Below are 24,071 nucleotides of genomic sequence, written 5' to 3'. Positions count from 1 at the left end.
AGCTCAATTAAATAACTGTTGGAACAATGGATTGTTTATATCTGTGTGTGTGTGTGTGTGTGTGTGTGTGTGTGTATCATTTGAATGTTGCATTGATGGTCTTATTCTGCTAATAAGATGACATTTATGAAACAAAAGAGAATTTTTAATCATGAAACTTCAATCTGTATTTTTGATACACTTGCAAGAAGCCCTGTCTCCAGGAAACCCAAGTTCTTCCAAGCCTTCTTAATATGAAAACCATGAGGCATAAAATTAGCAAGTAATAAGGAATTTCACTTTCAATCTCATAATATTAAAGTTGTCCCTCGGTGTCCACAGGGGATTGGTTCCAGGAGCCCCCACTGTTGCCAAAATTCAAGGATGCTCAAGTCCCTTAGGTGAAATGGCTTAGTACAGTCGAGCCTCTGTGTCGGTGGGTTCCATGTCGGTGTGTTCCACCCACGCACACACACACGACACACACATCTTCATGGAGTTCTCATGTTCTCATTTCTAAACCCATGATATTATAAGTGAAAACTTACTCCAACTCATGAAACATTTCAAATTCACAAGTGTTTACGTTTGGGCACAGAAATCTTTACCAACATTGACCTACTCTATAATCATAAAGAAGGTCTTCTAAACAGCAGTTTGAAAGTATGTTAAGTTTTCATATCTACCTGTACATCAGTATTTGAATTTTCAATGTGCTTTTCATTGGAAAGGAAAATTTGATGCTATACAAAGAATAGAAAATAATAAAATCATACATCATCTATTTATCATACTTCATACAGGGAGGAAGAGTACTTGTTTTGTAAAGACCAACAGGATACACGATGCAAAGAAAATTGCAAAGCTGTGCATTGCCAACACGACACAGGTGTATGCCACATGAGGATATGAAACAAGCCAGCACTAATGGGTGTGTTGACAGCTATGAGTCTACACTGTGTTTCTCCCAAAGTGCACTGGTGTGTTTGTTATGTGTTACTTTACTTTTTTATTTGTTTTAGAAATCCTCAAGCCCGCCCCTAAACACAGTGGCTAAGTACTAGGAGTGAAGATGAACCTGCCTGGAAAACAGTTGTTGTCAGTGAGTCTCTTAGACTCATATTGATGTTAGGGAACCAATTCCCCCCTTAGACCCATGTCTATCTGGGAGGTACTACGGACGGAGTTCATATCTCATGTAGACCAGACACTGTCTGTATAATAAATGTATAAGAGCATCTTTAATCTTTGCAACAATTCTATAAAGCAGTGTTTCCCTGTCTTACCTTATCATATAATCACCAGGACAGTATTCATTAAAAAATATAGATTTCTGGACCACATCCAGTCCTACAGAATTAGTCTCTATGAGGAGTCTGTGAATAAATAGTTTTTAAAGACACCTCATGAGATTTTTAAGATTAGGTAAGGGAAACGCTGCCGAAGGTAGTATTATACCCATTTTATCAAGGAGGAAACGGAGACTCAGCTAAGTAACTTGTATAACAAATTAACTGTGAAGGCGTAATTCAAATTGCAGTATAACTCCAAATTTCTACCTACCATGTTACCTTGCTGCAGGTCATGAGGTCAAGCAAATGTGTAAGGCTACAATGAAAAATCTGTATTATAGACATTCAATTCTGGATTTAAAAGAAAATGTAAAATTGTGTAGTTTCTTTCTCTGTTTTGGTTAGGACAGTTATACTGAACCAATTGCAGAATTATAAAGGGCTTCATAATTATATGCGGAGTATAAAGGGCTCCAACCACTGCTGCCAAAGCACTCTAGAAATGCTTTTTGAATATGGGATAGAAGTGTTCTGTCCTATATATTCCAAATGAGGGCAAAATGGTCAAAAACAAGCAAAAATAAAAAGCCACGTACTGTTTAGATTTCTCTAGGTGCTGAGACCATATGGGAAGCGTTCCTCTTCCCATTCACCCCTTGATCAACAGCAGTAATGGACACGTTACAGTTGAGAATATGGTCTATGTTCAAAGTAGAGAATTCCCTGGAATCTCTTTTCTGCTTAATGACATACAGAGAACAGGGTGAAGCAACTAAAGTTGGAGAGGACCCTGCCTTTATTTCACAGAATTATTGTTTCTTAGGATTTAAATGAGGCTTTCTGAATACATTGGGGAGGTTAATGAACCCCTGGCAGAAATCTATCATTCCTAATTTATAATCCAGGCAGTATTAGTAGAAATTCTCTCAATTTTGAACTTTTATATCAAAAGTCAAATGTCTAACAAACATAGCCTTGAAATGAATATGTATAAAAGGTACTCAAAGGTTTTCCATGGTGTGCACAGCATGAATTGTTTTAGGGAATCAATTTCCAGATCCTTAACTTCCGTGGTTCTTTTTCTTCGAATTGTCTGGAATATGCCTGTGTTTACAATAAGTCTTTTGCTATTTTATGTGGGGAAAAAAAGAAAAACCGTCACGCATTCCAAATCTTGATATATTGCATTAGCCAGAGGTATAAAATCCACTTTTGGATGTAAAACTAAAATAGAATTTGGAATATTGGTTTTAACAAAGATATTCTTAACAGTTGATCAGGGCATCCTAAATGTGCAAAGGCACTTTCTTTCCTTCTCTTATCTTCTTCTTGGATTGATCCCTTGATCATTATGTAGTATCCTTCCTTGTCCCTTGTAACAGTCTTTATTTTAGTCTATTTTTTCTGATATGAGTATTGCTACTCCAGATTTCTTTTGGTTCCCATTTGCATGGAATACCTTTTTCCATCCCCTCACTTTCAGTGTGTATGTGTCCCTAGATCTGAAATGGGTCTCTTGTAGACAGCATATATAGGTCTTGTTTTTGTATCCATTCAGCCAGTCTACGTTTTTTGGTTGGAGCATTTAATCCATTTACATTTAAGGTAATTATCGATATGTATGTTCTTATTGCCATTTTTTAAATTGTTTTGGATTTGTTTTTGTAGGTCTTTTTTCTTCCCTTCCTCTTTTGTTCTCTTGTGATTTGATGACTATCTCTAGTGTTGTGTTTGGAGTGCTTGTTCTTTTTTGTGTGTGTATCTCTTGTAGTTTTTTGGTTTGAAGTTCCCATGAGGTTTTGATATAGCAGTCTCTCTATATATACAAGGTTGTTTTAAGTTGCTGGTCTCTTAATTTCAAATCCATTTCCCATTTCCTGCATTTGTGCTCTCCTCTTCTCATGGTTGCTGGTTTTGATATCATACTTGTATGTGGATGATTTCCTATTTTACTGTATGTTTGCCTTTACTGGTGAGCTTTCCCATTTGTGATTTTCTTGTTTCTAGTTGTGGCCTCTTTTTTTTTTTTTTCCCACCTAGAGAGGTTTCTTTAGCATTTGTTGTAAAGCTGGTTTGGTGGTGCTGAATTCTCTTCGCTTTTGCTTATCTGTAAAGCTTTTGATTTCTTCATTGAATCTGAAGGAGAGCCTTACTGGATAGAATATTCTTGGTTGTAGGTTTTTCCTTTTCATCACTTTAAATATCCTTCTCTTATTACTAATTTTTAAAAAGTGAATCTTGGCCCCAGTTGGAAGGTTCTGGATATAGAATATTCAAAACAGTTGTTATGACTTGTGCATTTTAAAATTTAACTGAATGTCTTCTAAGACTAACTTGTTCAAGGAAGAATCTCATCTATTGGTAAATACGTTGTGATTTATTTTAGGATCAGGCTGCATTTAGGGTCAGGCTGCATTGATCAATATTTTACTGAATCATGAAAAATTACTGTGAACTTCACCTTATAAAATGTTTAATGTTATATATCATATTAATAAAACAAACTTAAACTTATGCTGAAACATTTTACATGTCAAATGCAATGATACATGTTTTTCAAAATTAGTTTAGGGGTAATGCAGGCAAAACATTTGTAGATCACAGAACATAGTTGTTAGTGTCTGGATCATAGCTGGTGTTCAATAAATAAAAGCTGAATAAATAATTATTGAATACTGAATGAACACCCAAGCAGCCACCCTAAGAACCTATGGCACAGATCCAGAACACCATGAAATATCTGAAAATTTCCTCTCAAATTAAAAATAGCTCAATTCTCCTGGCCTTAGGTTCAGGAATCCTCAAAGATGCATCTAGTAAACCCCTATCCCCTAGAGGTAATTGTGGACAAAGGAAAAGATCAAATTGCATAGCCTTTGGCATGAAGTGTACAACTGCACATTAGCCAGATTGAGTTATATCTCCCTGCACCTCCTGCAGTTGAAATGTTAGGGTTTGAGTTTGAAATGACCACCTTAAAGGATAGCGTATTTTGCATGCTCACTGAAATACAGATCTATCATGTGGAATGTCATGACAAGGGAAATTAATCTTTAAGAACCTAGAGGACACCAGTGTGATCTGGTTTCCCAAATGTAATTGCCAACCCTTTGCCGTGCTCTGTTTAAGACCCCAGACATGTTCCAATCCCCAGCCCTTTGCTGCTACCTCCCTCTGTCCACTTGCCTCAAATGTTTTTCATTCCCACAGCTGGGTTGTCCCCCTACAGGCTTTCTTCTGCCTGCCCAGCTGATGACGTTTTTCTGGCTCCAGAAAACTTCCGAGATTGTTATAAACAGTGCTTACAGGGGACAAAGGATTGTCCCAATTAAAACAACAACAACAACAAAACTAGGACAGTCTTGCAAGAATCCGAATGGGTGGGTAGCCGACATGAACACTTTATGTTATTTCTCTCTTCTTCATTCCCCCCATCATTAAACAGGAACATGTCATTGTTTTGAAAGCTTGGGAGTTAAAACTAAGGTTTTAGCTGTGGCCAAAGGTCTATTGAATAGTCAGTCAGTGCTGCTGAGATACCTGAAACACTTTTTCTCATTTCATAATCACTTCACTGTTACACTGGGGTGTTCTAAGGGATGGGCAGTAATTGGAAAATAAGAATAAATTCAGCCCTAAATCTAAGTCTTGATTTAACAGGCCTTTTCTCCCTGCAGGTTTAAGAATAATTGAAAAAAAAAAAGGCTCAATTAGTTTAAATAAGATGCAGTAACATTTTATTTTGTTCATTAGAATATTATTTAATTATCATTATTTGCATGATGGGATTTTGCTTATAACTCTGATTACACTGAGTTTAAGTGGACAGAAAACTGTTGTCACAAAAATGGAATGAGAAGATGTTGTTTACAGTCTTGTGTTTTCCGCCAGTATTCTGTTTTTTCCAACAGCTGCAGTAGGACATGCTGTTGGTATTTGGAGGCTTCTAGAAAGAGAAGTGGCCAAGTTTATTTTCCTAATCTCTAAATTCAGCACATAGGTCACCACTCAAACACCTTTTCTATGTGTGCATTAATAGTCATTATTAAATGCTCTCAGTCACGACACCTTACAAGGAGGCCTAAAAGCCAGGGTAGGGCTCTGATCCCCAAGTGTTCTGCCACTGAGCACATGTGATTTATCTGCAGGAGTTACTTAACCTCTCTTCACTTCACTGTTAAAACTGTAATAAATAAAGGTTCTAGATTAGCAGAAATATCCTTTATACTAAAAAAGGAATGCTCACTTCTGACAGACTTATTTTCAAGCTGTGTCCAATATGTTCACTCTTATTTTAGTCCGTGTCATGGTGGTAATGATAACTAGCACTGCTATTTATGGGAACCACTGTATTTTTAGCCTAGAAAGGGGGTTGGGCAAAACTTCTCTGTTTTCTTGGCCTGACCATGGGCAGCTCTCATGTTTTCTTAATTTATGGCCCATCATCTGCTATTATTAGATATCACAAATGAATTTATCCCCTAAGTGTGACTAAAGCTAAGTCATGAATGATTCTGCATGAAGGCGAGTATTCCTGGATGCTCAGGCAACCGAATTTCTGATTCAGTTTTGGAACTTTTAGTGCAGGAGGGGCATGTATAAAGTCTCTCCCTAATTCTTTCACTTGATTTCCAGTCTTCCACACAGACTGTCATTGTTCCTAAACTCAAGTAAATGAAGAACCATAAAAACTGACTATTAATAATTCCCTAGCAGGTTAAGAAAATCAGTCTTATTCATTTATAAAATAAGTACCAGGGAAGCATATTATTATTTTTGTTAAATGGAAACTTAGACTAAGGTACTTAAATGTAAAAATCATCATTAAATGGGATCTTTGGAGGCCAAAGTAAAGGGAAAGTATTTTTCCGTGGGAAAGCTTCTTAATGACACTTTTATTAATGAATATAATTCCCTTCAGTGGTCTGTTAATTGCCACAGGTCACTTCTTCAGGATTCTCCATAACTACTTTAGCTATGTGCTTTTCTTTCCGTCTCTGTCTCTCTCCCAATCTCCCTCCCTCCCTCCCTCGTCTAATATGATACCATTTCCAGACATGTTAAAAGGGTTAACGGAGGAAAAACCCAATAGCAAGCTGCAGAGCCTCATACTTGAGTTGAAAACTCTTTACTAAAAAATAATGCATTAGGCTGAAAACATGAGAATTGGTATTAATGGGTCAGAGTCACATTTCCTCCTGTTCTGTATTCTCTTGCCAATGGTTACACCAAGGGAAACTTTATGGCTGACTAGATCCATCCTGGGGGAACACTGATTTCAGATGTTTCTGAAATATCACTTGCTTTCCCTAAACTTGTTTCAATCAATTTTTCTCATCCATTCTTGATTTTATTCATATATAAAGGCTGTTGTTTGGAGCCAGGAGTTCCATAAGCATACTAGAAGCTGTGTAATATAACCTTTCATTTCAATTATTAAAATTTTTTTTTTTTGTCATAGCACTCCTCTTAATATTACGTTCTGGAATTCCATTCCAAGGACAAGTTCACATTAACAATAACCTTCAATTAAAAAAAAAATCCTGCATACTTTTCCTGCCTATATCAATCATTTATATTTCAAGCCAATTAAAAGATATATTGGAACATAATAAAACTACCTGATATTTTTTGTCTCTTCCCTCTAAGGATTGGTGAGAATTTTACTGCGATCCTATTCACAAAGTACTACTGTGCATATTACTTTTTGTAATACCATCAAATATTTCCCATCTCAAGTATTTTCCATTTCAATATTTTCCATTTCCCACCAACTGAGAATGGAAAGACTATGATGTGCCTTCCACAATTTTCTGCATAAATGAGCTGCTACTTTTAGCAACCAACTTGCTTTCTACCATACAGGCTATTTTTTAGGAATGGAATCAAGTATTATTCTATATTCAGAATCCCTTGAAGAGTCATTGTTTGAGTTGAATTGCACATGATGTTTTAGGTGGCATATGTTTACTTCCATTGAAAGAACATGTCCTATTTTTGAGGAAGGAAAAGAAACTTGTGCGACATCAGATGTTTCTTGCAAAACAATTTGGTGAAATAAATGTAAATGAATCAGAAACATGTGAATTGTATTTCAGTTAAAATTAATGGGTTTAAATATGAAGGCAGTAAAGCACTCAGGGGGGAAAGAGTGTAGCAAGTCGGGAAGTGACATCTGTTTTGTTTTCATCCGTCTTGGACTCTTGAAAATGGCCTAATACTCTGAATTCAACCTCATTCAGAGTCTCTCTTAAATCTAACGATGGAGTTATAGAATGGGACAATAGTATTCAAATTAATTTTATAGCTTTATCTGGCTCCAGTTATAATGTGGGCGTCAAACATTGCCACTGTGCAATTTTTCAAAAGCACTTTCAGTTTAAAGTTAGAGGTTTTTCTATTCTCTTCTGAGGGTAAACAGTAAATTGTAGTGATGCTAAAAGTGTATTTTTTTTCATAGAACAACAATGTAAAGTTTTCAGAGTCACATATCAACTTCGTATTTATTTCCTCTTTCTAAGATGAACAGATCTAAATGGAAAACACAGGGGGCAGAATGCATACACACGTACGCAGGAGAAGGGCACAGGGAGAAAAGGCGATGGAATAGAGTGAGAGAGAACGAGAGGAGGGAAGGAATAAGCAATGCATGCAGGGGTGAGGTCATCAAGCCTCATTTCAAAAGTAAAGCGCTCAAACCACACTACTTATTTTAGTGTCACAAAAATTTTATCCCATAGTTTTATAGTCATATCATTTATGCTTGCTTAAAAACAACTACATAGCTTCTTTTTATTTTTTTCAATTTTAAAAAAATGCATTACTCTGAAAAGCAGGGACAAAAATGAACTACAAAAAACAAAAAAAGACTTACAAATAATTTTCCCTGTCAACATGCCTCAAAATGTGAGTACTGTAAGTTTGATGTGATATTTCAGTTTCTCAATTCTCAGTCTCTGAAAACAGGGACATTTTAAGTGTTCCAGTAACTTGCAAGAGACAAGGAGTATGTAACTGGATTGTGTGTTTATATATATATTCTTTTGTTTTTGAGATAATATATGACACTGCTTAAGTAGCCTTCTGAACATACAACCTGGTAGAGAAATGTAGGAACAGAAGTCCTTTCTGTATAAGTTGAAGGTACAGTAAACCATAGGGCTGTTTTTGTGTGTTAGGAGCCTGCTGGTTTGTTTCCTGAGAACATGAGGTTGTATCAGTCATTGGAGTTCAGCGTCTCTCTGACCACTCAGAACTCTGCTGCTGCTCACCACTGAATTTGGAATGAAGATGCTGCTCCTTGATTTCTCTGTGCCAAAAGGTTCATCGCTTCAAACTCTTCTTAGAAGCGTCTCCCCTCTTTGCTCCTCTATCTGTTCCATAATTGGGCAGGAGATGTGTTTTAGCTGCTACCACAGCCCTTTGTTGCTTTATTTAACCTTCTCCTCATCCTAGTTTAGTGGATAAAAAACGGAGTGGCTAGGCTGTTTCATTTACACCTTAAATCAGTGGCAATATAACATTTAGAACTGGTTTTGAGCTCCCAGAGTCACTCTTTAGGGCTCTACTAATCAACATAAAGTCTAAATCCTAACCCCTAATTTGTGTCAATGAAAATATATGAATAGTGCCAACTTTATCTTCATCACCATCAACAGTAAATATTTATAAAGTCCTCAATTAAGTAACTTACTATGTAACATCTCTGCTGAGCACATTATTACAATGGTATATTTCCTTTGAGGAGGGATACATTGTGATTTATTTTCCATCATGATTTGGTGCAGTAACTTTTTGTTACAAGATCTAATCTTTGCTTTTGGTGTTGTTGTTCCACTTCATGACAGGCCTACCCTTGTAGCAGTGATAAGGAATGTGAAGTTGGGAGATACTGCCACAGTCCCCACCAAGGATCTTCGGCCTGCATGGTGTGTCGAAGGAAAAAGAAGCGCTGCCATAGAGATGGCATGTGTTGTCCTGGCACCCGCTGCAATAATGGTAAAGGTCTCGCTCAGTGTTGAAGGGCCTCTTTCCTTTCACGTAGGAGGCCTGGCTACCAAGTTAGGCTGCCTTCTCCTTAGTCAGACTCCTGAAATGTAAGGAGCCTTTCAAAATTGGCAGGAATGGGATCAGGGTTTAGATATGTATAAGATTACCTGGATTCCCTCTCAAATCTTAGTTTTCCTGGGCTCTGACCATCTCCTATAATTTATAATCTATGCTGATCTAGGATTTGCCGTATTGAAATGTTGCATATAAATAGCTAGATGTTCTATTCCGCTAAACACTTAAGCAAATATGTGCAAAGGAGCCAAAGAAAGGAACATGCTATGATTTAGCAATACACTTGTGAATCCATACTTTTATACTCAAGGTGTCCTCTTTTTTTTTTTTCGGTACACGGGCCTCTCACTGCTATGGCCTCTCCCTCCCGCTGCGGAGCACAGGCTCCGGACGCGCAGGCTCAGCGGCCATGGCTCATGGGCCCTGCTGCTCCGCGGCACGTGGGATCCTCCCAGACCGGGGCACGAACCCGTGTCCCCTGCATCGGCAGGTGGACTCTCAACCACTGCGCCACCAGGGAAGCCCCCAAGGTGTCCTCTTTTGAAGGCCTTACCCCGTGGCATGCACAAATGCTGATGGAGTGATTGGTTTCTCCAAAAGGAGACACAGGAGTCTATTCCCTGGCCTTCACCCAATCTCAATGAGCTTAGAAGCAGACAATTCAGCATTGATGATAAAATGAAGAATCACCAACAACACATGGTAAAACCATTAAATAATTGCAGAAGGTGATCAGAAACATACACTTATTCATGCAAGACAACGTAATCAGGCTCATAATCCTATACTTATTCCTGACCTCCGGGCATAGTCCTATCGGAAGCACCCTGGACAAGAAGAGGTGAAGGGAAGACCTCACATCATTAGAAGTGTTTACAGTGTAGACAAGGATTATACTGTTGACTGAAAAAGGGACCTTGATCTTTTTCTGATCAGATGTCTGATTAGACAACTTTAAGGTATTAAGAGCTAATAAGAATTTAATACTTTACTATGTCACTATTCGAAGCACTTCACATGTATTCACAGTAATTTAGTGAAATGAATTCTGTTTTCATCCTTATTTTTGCCCAAGGTCACTTGGTCTTGAGGGTGGCAAGATTCAAATCAAGAAATCCTGGCTCAGGACCATACTATTCAATTCTCAGTCTGGACAAATATATAAATAAATGAATAGATGAATGAATAGACAGACGATATCGATAAATGGCTTCATACCTCACATCAGGAGAATACTTGGATAAGAATCACATTTTAGAGAATTGAATAAGTCTAACTAATTACCTGACCATCTCCAGGCATCTGTATCCCCGTCACTGAGAGCATCTTAACTGCTCACATCCCAGCTCTGGACGGCACTCGGCACAGAGATGGAAACCACGGTCACTACTCAAACCACGACTTGGGATGGCAGAATCTAGGAAGAACACACACTAAGATGTCACATATAAAAGGTAGGGATATCTGTAGCTCTATGTTTACTTTTTCTTGTTTTATAATGAAGTAAAAGAAAAACATCGGTAATTAATTCCATTGGTTTTGTGTGCAATTTGAAAAAAAAATATTGGGAAGTTACTTTAATAGCAAGATTTTAACTGAATTTCTTAATTCTTAATTTTGAGGATGCTAGAGGTTTCTTAGAGATTTTAAATTGTTAGAAAATACATATTGCAAGAATTGCAGTACCCTAATTAACCATGCCATTTTCTAAACAGCCTTTTTACAGGATGTTTAGAACAAATCTTTTATACAAGCATTTCTCTTCCATATTCAAGCATAAAGCATTCCAAAAAATAAATGGGAAAATGTTTGCTGCCATATGATTAAATCGCTAAGATTTAGAGTCTTTTTCTCATCTTTGCAGATTCAAAAATTGTATTTCACTTAACAACCAGATAATATACTGCGCATAAACCAATTTACCAAAAATAATTGAGATTACATATGCCCATAAAATGCCCTTCCTTATGTCAAAATATCTGGGAAGCCTAATCACTAATAGTAAAACTTAAAAGTATGAAATTATTGAACCCAGTTACTAATAGTAAAATTTTGAAAAATAGAAATACCTATATTTTTTTTGTTTTGAAATACCTATATTTTTAAAGGAAGTTTTTGCAAGTGTATTCTGTGGAGCACTATTCTTTCAAGACGTTCTGTGAATGAAAGAGCCCTGTGTTCAAGAGTTTTGTAATAAGGTATCTCCCCATTTCTGGAACTTTATAATTAACATTGATATACTGAAGTCCAGCAATGAGGAAAACTGGTTAACTTTTTTAAACATTGTATTTCCCTGGCTTACTTGACCACAAAACCATTTCCCCACATTTTCACCTTCTGCTGAGCTAGTATCCTAGAGAATATCTGACCTATTAGTCCAACCTGGAATACTAATGGTCAAATCAATAGGGCTAAAGAGACTGACAATTCCTCTTCAATTATCCCTTGTCTACACTCCCTGAAGGCCTAAGTGCTTTACCCACATCTCCTGTTTCTAGTCCACCAAATTCACATGCATTTGTTAGTACCTGAGTATCCTTCTTTATTCTGACAGATATCTATGTCACAGTACAGTTTCAAATTTATTGCTTTTATCTAATTATATGTGGAATTTTCTAATGGCAGCCAATAATACATCTTATACAACTCAGCTAGTGAGTTGCATCCACATCACACAGTGGAACTGGTGACATCTGGGCTGACAGCTAACCTTTTAGAACAGGCTTGGCACATTATGGCCTGTGAGCGAAGTCTGTCCTAACGCCATTTTTTTTTTTTTTTTTGCGGTACGCGGGCCTCTCACTGTTGTGGCCTCTCCCGTTGCGGAGCACAGGCTCCGGACGCGCAGGCCCAGCCGCTCCGCGACATGTGGGATCTTCCCAGACCGGGGCACGAACCCGTGTGCCCTGCATTGGCAGGCGGACTCTCAACCACTGCACCACCAGGGAAGCCCCTGGCACCATTTCTGTAAATAATGTTTTATTGTAACACAGACTTGCCCATTCACGTAGGCATTATCTATGGCGGTTTTTATGATACAACAGCAGGATGAGGAGCTGTGACACAGATCACATGGCCTAAAAAGTTTAAATTATTTACAATCTGGCAGGTTACAGAGAAGCTTGTTGACTAGTACTTTTTTTTATAAAGATTACACATCAACGCAGCTGTGACGTGTGGGTGTTCTTTGCTGACTTGATTGTTTTTCTGAATTAAATACCCACATTTGTGCTCCTACGTCATTTTTATGATGGGTTCTTGGTGACCCTGGGGCTATCTGCCCTTGCTCTGCTCCACTCTGTATCTCAGCTTTTTATAGACTTCATTTCCTGGGCTCCCCGTCAGATGGCTTCCGACCACAAGGGTTTGGCTGTGGTGAGACTGAGAGGTAGAGGAAGGGAAAAGCCAACAGATTCTCTCTGCCTCAGGTAGTGTTTCTGGCAGAGCTGCACCTCCTTGGGGCCTCAGCTCCTGCCAGGTGGGCCTGTTGGGATTCCAGTTCCTGCCCTTGCCCCATTCAGATACTACTGGCTCCTTTGGATCCTCCAGACTAAATGTGGTAGTGGCTTCCTGTCGTGTTGCTTTACCATCCTCTGGTACTTCTTAGCCCTGCCACTCACTACCTATGTGACCAGTTCTCTGCATTAAATATCTTCTCTTTTGAATGCTCAGAGATTCTGTGTTCCTGGCTAGATTTTAACCGATACATGGTCTTTAGGAGTCCCAGACAATTACAGCCTTCTCCTTGAATCAGAGTTTGTTTACTCCTTCCAAGAAGATACCAAATTAATTAATTTGAAAGCAATTCTGTTTACTTATTTTCACTCACCTAGTAAACAAAAAAAGAACAGAGAAATATCTAAAAGCACACCATGCCAAAGTAAAGAGAAGATTTTTTCTAAAGTGTCATGGTGAAATATTTTGGTCATCATCTCCGTAGGGCATGAAGGAGACCCCTGTCTACGATCATCAGACTGCACTGAAGGGTTTTGCTGTGCTCGTCACTTCTGGACCAAAATCTGCAAACCAGTGCTCCATCAGGGAGAAGTCTGTACCAAGCAACGCAAGAAGGGCTCTCACGGGCTGGAAATCTTCCAGCGGTGTGACTGCGCAAAAGGCCTGTCTTGTAAAGTATGGAAAGATGCCACCTACTCCTCCAAAGCCAGACTCCACGTGTGCCAGAAAATATGACCACCTCTGAGGGAAGAAAAGCATCACTAGCAGACTGTGAATCTGTATTTAATACATTATAGCATGGGGGAAAACAAGATTTGGATTTCAGAAGGGCTAAAATGAGGAATGTCATAAGAATATAGATCACAGAAAGAGAAAGAAAATGGAGCAGATTAGAAAGGGTGACAAGTGTGGTACAATCAGTGTGTTTCCACCATGCACCTTGTTTATGTAAATAATGTATACATTTGTGAAAATGCTATGACTCAAAAAAAAAAAAAAACAGTGAAATTACTAACGAATACCATGTGACTTTCCAGCAGTTTAGGTTGTGCTAGAGGATCAGTTTCCTTCACATTGGTGATTGATTGCCTATAAAAATAACCTAAAAGCCATATTTCTCTTTAAAGTTATACTTTAACAACAAAATACTCCCCATATATCCTGGCATACAATAGACTCCATGAAAAGAGGAGTTGTTAAATAGGAAACGAAAGCGTGGAGCAGAGTTAATTTGCAACACAGAATCACCTTTTAATTTGGAACACTACTTCTTACCACTCAGTTAAAGACCTTTGTAGAGGATAAGAAAAAAAGCAGTCGATATTTTCCAAATAATATCAAAATAATCACAGGTCTTTTGTCTAGTCCTTCAGAAAAAAACAAACTCGTTTTTCCTCACACTGCTTATTTACACTTTTCAAAACTTTTTAATTTCACTTATAATTAATAAGAACCAGTATAATAAGACAAAAATAATCCATTCAGATTCTAAAGGATCTAAATTGCATCTCTCTTGATTGTATGTGATTCCTACCCATTTTATTCTCCATATTATACACGTTATTTGTGAATAGCACCGAGCAGAATTTTCAGATTGTAAAAGTTTTAAGATGCCCAAAATAAAAGTTACTAGATCACATTTTTTAAAGCTTTGGCATTTCCTATTTTTGATAGAATTGGACATTTATTCTTTACATACTCTGCAGTATAGTAGGGTAAAGCTGATAAAAGAGACGAGCTACATGTGTCCTGCACTGAAGCACAGCAAGGAAATAAATAGGGAAAACGTTGTCAAGTATTGGCAACACATAGATCGTATGTCTGAAGCACAAACTCACTTTTCATATTTGAAGCCCAAGGCTGCACAACCTAAATGGAAGTTTTCCATGGGATCTGCTATCACAATATTTACTACACAGATGAGTTCAGCGTGAGTTAACAACTACTTGACCTCAAAATATTTATTTTCTATTTTTGAGGTCCTAAAATAATCTTAACATGAGGAGGTCTCATTAAATGGACTCCAAGGCAGGTAGGATATATAGTAAGCTTCCATTGCCCTCGGTAAGCTTCTTTCTAACTGGCTGGCACCATCTGATTTTTTCTGCACCAGCCTCTCTCTGCAACAGCTGTTTCTTTGCCAAAGATACAGTTTCTGTTTTCTGCAGTCATTGAGATTAAAAAAGTATAAATGGAATAACTTGTAAAATGGACATTTTGCTAATCTACAGAAACCACAGGTTCTAAATTCTTTGAATCCATTTTATTACTTTTTTACTTTACTCAGTTCTAAATATTATGTCTAGAGCATAAAGCAAAAAAGTTATCTTATAGTTGTTACTTTTGACCTTTTCTTTTATAGACCTTAAGTCACTCCTTAATTTTCTTTTACTTAAATCCCAGTTGCAGTCTCACATTCAAGTTCTCCCAGTAGAAACTCAACCTGAGCCTGCATGTCTATTAAGAATTTCAGCTTCCCACATACATTTACAAGTATGATTAAGATTTACATTTTCCCCACATGTCCGTTAAAACTTATTAGCTAATCTATCCAAGAACCAAAGTCTGTAAACAAGCAGGTTTCTATAAGCTTGGCAACATGAAAATGGAACATTTTAGTCAAACATTTCTTATATAGCAATCTGGTTTCTGCATTTTTTTCCTTATGTACATCCCTTCAAAAATTATTATTTGAAGTAATTTATTTACAGGAAATGTTAATGAGATGTATTTTCTTATAGAGATATTTCTTACAGAAAGCTCTGTAGCAGAATATATTTGCAGCTATTGACTTTGTAATTTAGGGGAAATGTATAATAAGATAAAATATATTAAATTTTTCTCCTCCAAAAATGGAATTCAAACTTCCTTGTGTTTTGCTTATGGGAAAAACTTTTATAGAATCATAGATTCTCTGAGTTCAAGTGGACTGGGTCTGATGTTGCAGTCTTAGTTGAAATCTTTTGGATGACATCACCATGAGCTGATCCAAGGCAGTTTTACTATTACTGAAGGTGCTTATTTCATGGCAGGACAGCTGTAATTGTTTGTTGAAAGTTCTTTTTTTTCATTAAACTAAAGTATTCCAGCTTGTGCTTACCACCCATTTATTCTTACTTTGCCTTCTGGAACATTTTAGAACACAAACTCCACAAGCCTCTTTAAAACACTTGAAGTCACCTACCATATTTCCTATAATCTTCTCTCCAGGTTAAAATTTCCCACAATAGAGATGCCAACATGCTTAGGGTATTGGTTCATTCCTCTATGGCACAAACAAAATACAAAATACCTTTATCCCTATATAGCTACAGACTGGCCCTGCGTGAACTAAAATCTACTTCCTAGGAAGGTCTTTCCTCTGCTTCCTGAATACAAAGATGTCAGGAGTGTTTCACAAACATTATTCACCAATTATGAGACCAGGAGTGGTTGCAAGAGTCCATGTTGTATTAGAGATGTTAATGGGCTGGAAATGTGGAAAATAAACATTCTGTGACATAGTGGAATGGACTGAGTACAGCTATGGCAGCTTAATGATGCTAAAACAGTCCCATAGCTAGAAGTCATGGTTGAAGACATCTCAAGCACTGGTGAAATAATTCCCCACATTATTCTAATTAGTCACTTAGTATATTATTAAATAGTTATCCATTTCTTCAAATCGAGAACATTTATATTTCCAAGTTACAGTGTATTTTTAGATTATATCATATCGGTGATATTTTTCTTTTCCACTGAGCTCAGTGAGGTGCTCTAGAAGTGACGAATTGTCCTGATTTCCTTTTTTAGCCAAGAAACAAAATACCCTATCATAGCCTCAGGATTTGAGGAGGAGAAACAATCCATTACACCTTTCTCCTTCCCCAAATTCAGACCATTTGAGAAAAAGGTTAAGAAAGAAAGGCAGATGACAGATTACCCTATGGCTGATAAAGTTAATATTGGAAAGTGTGGCATGTATCTGTGGGTGAGAGGACACCAGAAAGAGACAGATTCTGTGCCTCTACTCAGGCAATACTAGACAACATCAGTTCTACCTGTTGGAACTGCCCCTGTAAAACTTACAACCTGGATGGGCACAACAGAATGATACACTTTCTTCTCGAAGTTAGTGACAAAGAAGAAGGGTAGAGAAGGGACAGAACTATGCATTTCTCATCCAATAATCTCATTTGAAATTCTCTAAAACTGGATAATTCATACCACATGAAAGGAGTGAGTGAGGGATGGAGCTGAGACAAAGATTATTATACACTCTACATTAAACTAACATGAAGGATTAGAAAAGAAGACCCTCTTCCCATATTATTCCCCAGATCTTTATATTCTTAATCAATTGTACATAACCCTTTGTCTATGGTGAAGATATGAGTTTTAACCAAAATCTGAGAAGCTATCTACTAGGGTAGTACATGATGAGGTCATTTTCCCAATGCCAACACTCCTTACTTATGGATCCTCTCAGGACCAGTGGCAAGCAATTGAGATTTTATCCATAGAAAATTCTAAAATGGATGAAAATAGTTCACTAATTCAATCAACCCTAGGATCACACTACACTCAGGACTGAAAACAAACAAACAAAAAAACCCAACAACCTCCTCTTTCTTTTTGCCATCAAAATTATGTCCATCATATTATCCAGTACAGTCAATCAGAGGTTCTGTAGTGAGATTACATAACACATGCATATCTAATATTAAAATGTATAAAAGCACTTCCATCATAAAATTCTGACAAAACAGACATGCCACACTTTTAAATATAAATCCTCTTCCATTAAAAAAATCCCTGGAAGAAATGAAAGTACAAAATTTAAATCTTCCTGCATGTTAAAAACAAAATAAGTTGAAGTCCAGAGAAATTATTCTATATTTGCTATCTTCAATGGACAACATAGAAGAAATGGACAAATTCATAGAAAGGTATAGCCCTCCAAGACAGAACCAGGAAGAAATAGAAAACATGAACAGATCATTCACAAGTACTGAAATTGAAACTGTGATTTAAAAACTTCCAACAAAAGTCCAGGACCAGATGGCTTTACAGGTGAATTCTATCAAACATTTAGAGAAGAGTTAACACCTATCATTCTGAAACTTTCCCTAAATACTGAAGAAGAAGGAACACTCCTAAGCTCATCCTATGAGGCCACCATCACCCTTATACCAAAGCCAGACAAAGATATCACAAAAAAAGAAAATTACAGGTCGATATCACTGATGAACAAAGATGTAAAAATAGTCAACAAAATACTACCAAAGTGAATCCAAGAACACATTAAAAGGATCATTCACCATGATCACTTGGGATTTATCCCAGGGATGCAAGGATTCTTCAACATCTGAAAATCAGCCAGTGTGATACACCACATTAACAAACTGAATAAAAAACATATGATTGACCTTCAAGATGGCAGAGGAGTAAGACATGGAGATCACCTTCCTCCCCACAAACACATCAGAAATACATCTACATGTGGAACAACTCCTACAACAACTCCTACTGAATGCTGTCAGAAGACCTCAGACCTCCCAAAAGGCAAGAAACTCCCCACGTACCTGGGTAGGGCAAAAGAAACAAAAAAAAAACAGAGATAAAAGAATAGGGACAGGACCTGCACCTCTGGGAGGGAGCTGTGAAGAAGGAAAAGTTTCCACACACTAGGAAGCCCCTTCACTGGCTGAGACGGGGGCGAGGGGGGGAGCAGGGGTGAAGCTTCGGAGCCATGGAGGAGAGCGCAGCAACAGGGGTGCAGAGGGCAAAGCGGAGAGATTCCTGCACAGAGGATAAGGGCCGACCAGCACTCAAGAGCCTGAAAGGCTTGTCTGCTTACCCGCTGGGGCAGGTGGGGGCTGGGAGCTGAGGCTGGGGCTTCAGAGGTCAGATCCCAGGGAGAGGACTAGGGTTGGCGGTGTGAACACAGCCTGAAGGGGGACAGTGCGCCACAACTAACCGGGAGGGAGCCCAGGAAAAAGTCTGGAACTGCCTAAGAGTCAAGAGACCATTGTTTCAGAGTGCGCAAGGAGAGGAGATTCAGAATACCGCCTAAACGAGCTTCAGAGATGGGCGTGAGCTGCAGCTATCAGCGCGGACAGCAGAGACGGGCATGAAACGCTAAGACTGCTGCAGCCAACAAGAAGCCTGTGTGCAAGCACAGGTCACTATCCACACCCCTCAGGGAGCCTGTGCAGCCCGCCACTGCCAGTGTCCTGTGATCCAGGAACAACTTCCCCAGGAGAACACATAGAATGCCTCAGGCTGTTGCAATGTCACGCCGACCTCAACCACCACAGGCTCAACCCAATTCCGTACCCCTCCCTCACCCTGGCCTGAGTGAGCCAGAACTCCCTAATTAGCCTGTGCTTTAACCCCGTCCTGTCTGAGTGGGGAACAGATGCCCTCAGGCGACCTACATGCCGAGATAGGGCCAAATCCAAAGCTGAACCCCAGGAGCTGTGAACAAAGAAGAGAAAGGGAAATTTCTCTGTGCAGCCTCAGGAGCAGCGGATTAAATCTCCACAATCAACTTGATGTACCCTGTATCTGTGGAATAACTGAATAGACAATGAATCATCCCAAAATTGAGGCGGTGGACTTTGAGCGCAACTGTAGACTTGGGGTTTGCTGTATGCAACTGACTAGTTTCTGATTTGTATGTTTATCCTAGTATAGTTTTAGTGCTTGTTATCATTGGTGGATTTGTTTATTGGTTTTCTTGTTCTCCTCTTTTCTTTATTACTTTTTAATTTTTTAATTTTAATAATTTTATTTTGCATTTTAATAACCTTATTTATTTTTCTTTCTTTCTTTCTTTCTTTCCTCCTTTTTTGTCTGAGCTGTGTGGCTGACAGGATCTTAGTGCTCCATCCAGGTGTCAGTCCTGAGCCTCTGAGGTAGGAGAGCCGAGTTCAGGCATCAAACCACCTGAGACCTCCTGGTCCCACGTAATACCAATAGGCGAGAGCTATCCCAGAGGTCACCGTCTGAACGCTAAGACCCACCTCCACTCAACGACCAGAAAGCTCCAGTGCTGGACACCCCATGCCAAACAACTAGCAAGACAAGAACACATCCCACCTATTAGCAGAGAGGCTGCCTAAAATCATACTGAGTTCACAGACACTCCACAACACACCACTGGATGTGGTCCTGCCCACCAGAAAGACAAGATCCAGCTTCATCCACCAGAACCCAGGCACCAGTCCACTCCACCAGGAAGCCTACACAACCCACTGAACCAACCTTACCCACTGGGGGCAGACACCAAAAACAGTGGGTACTATGAGCCTGCAAACAGCGAAAAGGAGACCCCAAACACAGTAAGTTAAGCAAAATGAGAAGACAGAGAAATACACAGCAGATGAAGGAGCAAAGTAAAAACCCATCAGATCAAACAAATGAAGAAGAAATAGGCAGTCTACCTGAAAAAGAATTCAGAGTAATGATAGTAAAGATGATCCAAAATCTTGGAAGTAGAATGGAAAAAGTACAAGAAATGTTTAACAAGGACCTAGAAGAACTAAAGAGCAAACAAACAATGATGAATGACACAATAAATGAAATTAAAAATTCTCTAGAAGGAATCAATAGCAGATTAACTGAGGCAGAAGGACGGATAAGTGACCTGGAAGATAAAATAGTGGAAATAACTACCACAGAGAAGAATAAAGAAAAAAGAATGAAAAGAATTGAGGACAGTCTCAGAGACCTCTGCGACAACATTAAACACACCAACATTCGAATTATATGGGTCCCAGAAGAAGAAGAGAAAAAGAAAGGGACTGAGAAAATATTTGAAGAGATTATAGTTGAAAACTTCTCTAACATGGGGAAGGAAATAGTCAATCAAATCCAGGAAGTGCAGAGAGTCCCATACAGGATAAATCCAAGGAGAAACACACCAAGGCACATATTAATCAAACTATCAAAAATTAAATGCAAAGAAAAAATATTAAAAGCACCAAGGGAAAAGCAACAAATAACATACAAGGAAATCCCCAAAAGGTTAACAGCTGATCTTTCAGCAGAAACTCTGCAAGCCAGAAGGGAACGGCAGGACATATTTAAAGTGATGAAAGGGAAAAACCTACAACTAAGATTACTCTACCCAGCAAGGATCCCATTCAGATTTGATGGAGAAATTAAAACCTTTACAGATAAGCAAAAGTTAAGAGAATTCAGCACCACCAAGCCAGCTTTACAACAAATGCTAAAGGAACTTCTCTAGGCAGGAAACACAAGAGAAGGAAAACACCTACAATAACAAACCCAAAACAATTACGAAAATGGTAATAGGAACATACGTATCGATAATTACCTTAAATGTAAATAGATTAAATGCTCCAACCAAAAGACATAGACTCGCTGAATGGATACAAAAACAAGACCTATATATATGTTGTCTACAAGAGACCCACTTCAGACCTAGGGACACATATAGACTGAATTTGAGGGGATGGAAAAAGATATTCCATGCAAATGGAAATCAAAAGAAAGCTGGAGTAGCAATTCTCATGTCAGAAAAAATAGACTTTACAATAAAGACTATTATAAGAGACAAAGAAGGACACTGCATAATTATCAAGGGATCAATCCAAGAAGAAGATATAAGAAGTGTAAATATTTATGCACCCAACATAGGAGAACCACAACACATAAGGCAAATGCTAACAGCCATAACAGGGGAAATCGACAGTAACACAACCATAGTAGGGGACTTGAACACCCCACTTTCACCACTGGACAGAAAACCCAAAATGAAAATAAATAAGGAAACACAAGCTTTAAATGGCACATTAAACAAGATGGACTTAATTGATATTTATAGGACATTCCATCCAAAAACAACAGAATACAATTTCTGCTCAAGCGCTCATGGAACATTCTCCAGGATAGATCATATCTTGGGTCACAAATCAAGCGTTGGTAAATTTAAGAAAATTGAAATTGTATCAAGTATCTTTTCCGAACACAATGCTATGAGACTAGACATCAATTACAGGAAAACAACTGCAAAAACTACAAACACATAGAGGCTAAACAATACACTACTTAGTAACCAAGAGATCATGGAAGAAATCAAAGAGGAAATCAAAAAATACCTAGACAAATGACAATGAAAACATGACGATCCAAAACCTATGGGTTGCAGCAAAAGCAGTTCTAAGAGGGAAGTTTATAGCAATATAATCCTACCTCAAGGAAATCAAGAAACATCTCAAATAAACAACCTAACCTTAAACCTAAAGCAATTAGAGGAAGAAGAACAAAAAAAACCCCAAAGTTAGTAGAAGGAAAGAAATCCTAAAGTCAGATCAGAAATAAATGAAAAAGACATGGAGGAAATGAGAGCAAAGATCAATAAAACTAAAAGCTGGTTCTTTGAGAAGATAAAAAAAAATTGATAAACATTAGCCAGACTCATCAAGAAAAAAAGGGAGATGACACAAATCAATAGAATTAGAAACGAAAAAGGAGAAGTAATAACTGTCACTGCAGAAATACAAAGGATCATGAGAGATTACAACAAGCAACTATCGGCAGTAAAATGAACAACCTGGAAGAATTCGACAAATTCTTAGAAAAGCACAACCTACCAAGACTGAACCAGGAAAAAATAGAAAATATAAACAGACCAATCACAAGCACTGAAATTGAAACTGTGATTAAAAATCTTCCAACAAAAAAAGCCCAGGACCAGATGGCCTCATAGTCAAATTCTATAAACATTTAGAAGAGCTAACACATATCCTTCTCAAACTCTTCCAAAATATAGCAAAGGGAGGAACACTCCCAAACACATCTATGAGGTGACCATCACCCTGATACCAAAACCAGACAAAGATGTCACAAAAAAAAGAAAACTACAGGCCGATATCACTGATGAACATAGATGCAAAAATTCTCAACAAAATACTAGCAAACAGAATCCAACAGCACATTACAAGGATTATACACAATGATCAAGTGGGGTTTATCCGAGGAATGCAACGGTTCTTCAATATATTCAAAATCAATCAAGGTGATACACCATATTAAGAAACTGAAGGATATAAACCATACATAATCTCAGTAGATGCAGAAAAGCTTTTGACGAAATTCAATACCCATTTATGATAAAAACTCTCCAGAAAGTAGGCATAGAGGGAACTTACCTCAACATAATAAAGGCCATATATGACAGACCCACAGCCAACATCTTTCTCAATGGTGAAAAACTGAAACCATTTCCACTAAGATCAGGAACAAGACAAGGTTGCCCACTCTTACCACTATTATTCAATATAGTTTTGCAAGTTTTAGCCACAGCAATCAGAGAAGTAAAAGAAATAAAAGGAATCCAAATCGGAAAAGAAGAAGTAAAACTGTCACTGTTTGCAGACGACATGATACTATACATAGAGAATCCTAAAGATGCCACCAGAAAACTACTAGAGCTAATCTATGAATTTGGTAAAGTAGCAGGATACAAAATTAATGCACAGAAATCTCTTGCATTCCTATACACTAATGATGAAAAATCTGAAAGAGAAATTAAGGAATCACTCCCATTTACCACTGCAACAAAAAGAATAAAATACCTAGGAATAAACCTATCTAAGGAGACAAAAGACCTGTACGCAGAAAACTGTAAGACACTGATGAAAGAAATTAAAGATGATACAAACAGATGGAGAGATATACCATGTTCTTTGTGAAAATGACTATACTACCAAAAGCAATCTACAGATTCAATGCAATCCCTATCAAACTATCAATGGCATTTTTCACAGAACTACAACAAAAATTTCACAATTTGTAGGGAAACACAAAAGACCCTGAATAGCCAAAGCAATCTTGAGAAGGAAAATCGGAGCTGGAGGAATCAGGCGCCCTGACTTCAGACTATACTACAAAGCTACATTAATCAAGGCAGTATGGTACTGGCACAAAAAGAGAAATATAGATCAACAGAACAGGATAGAAAGCCCAGAGATAAACCCATGCACATATGGTCATCTTATCATTGATAAAAGATGCAAGAATATACAATGGAGAAAAGACAGCCTCTTCAATAAGTGGTGCTGGGAAAAATGGACAGCTACATGTAAAAGAATGAAATTAGAACACTTCCTAACACCATACACAAAAATTAATTTAAAATGGATTAAAGACCTAAATGCAAGGGCAGACACTGTAAAACTCTTAGAGTAAAACATAGGCAGAACACTCTATGACACAAATCACAGCAAGATCCTTTTTGACCCACCTCCTAGAGAAATGTAAATAAAAACA

General features: G+C 38.0%; 1 protein-coding gene across 1 annotated transcript in view; it reads left to right on the top strand.

The window, feature by feature from the left end:
• DKK2 (dickkopf WNT signaling pathway inhibitor 2) overlaps positions 1 to 14,164 on the top strand; it is a 98,776-nt gene extending 84,612 nt beyond the window's left edge. The window contains exons 2-4 of the mRNA XM_029235698.1: positions 9,119 to 9,269; positions 10,634 to 10,789; positions 13,276 to 14,164. Of these exons, the coding sequence (XP_029091531.1) occupies positions 9,119 to 9,269; positions 10,634 to 10,789; positions 13,276 to 13,526 (558 nt within the window). The 3' untranslated portion in view covers positions 13,527 to 14,164. The remainder of the gene's footprint in view (positions 1 to 9,118; positions 9,270 to 10,633; positions 10,790 to 13,275) is intronic.
• Positions 14,165 to 24,071: the final 9,907 nt, after the last annotated feature.

This window comes from Monodon monoceros, unplaced genomic scaffold (genome assembly GCF_005190385.1).
Source record: "Monodon monoceros isolate NGI ecotype Baffin Bay Population unplaced genomic scaffold, NGI_Narwhal_1 Super_Scaffold_20, whole genome shotgun sequence".
Classification (NCBI taxonomy): domain Eukaryota; kingdom Metazoa; phylum Chordata; class Mammalia; order Artiodactyla; family Monodontidae; genus Monodon; species Monodon monoceros.
Note: the sequence above shows the minus strand (reverse complement) of the source record. Positions and strands in the feature narration are given on the sequence as shown.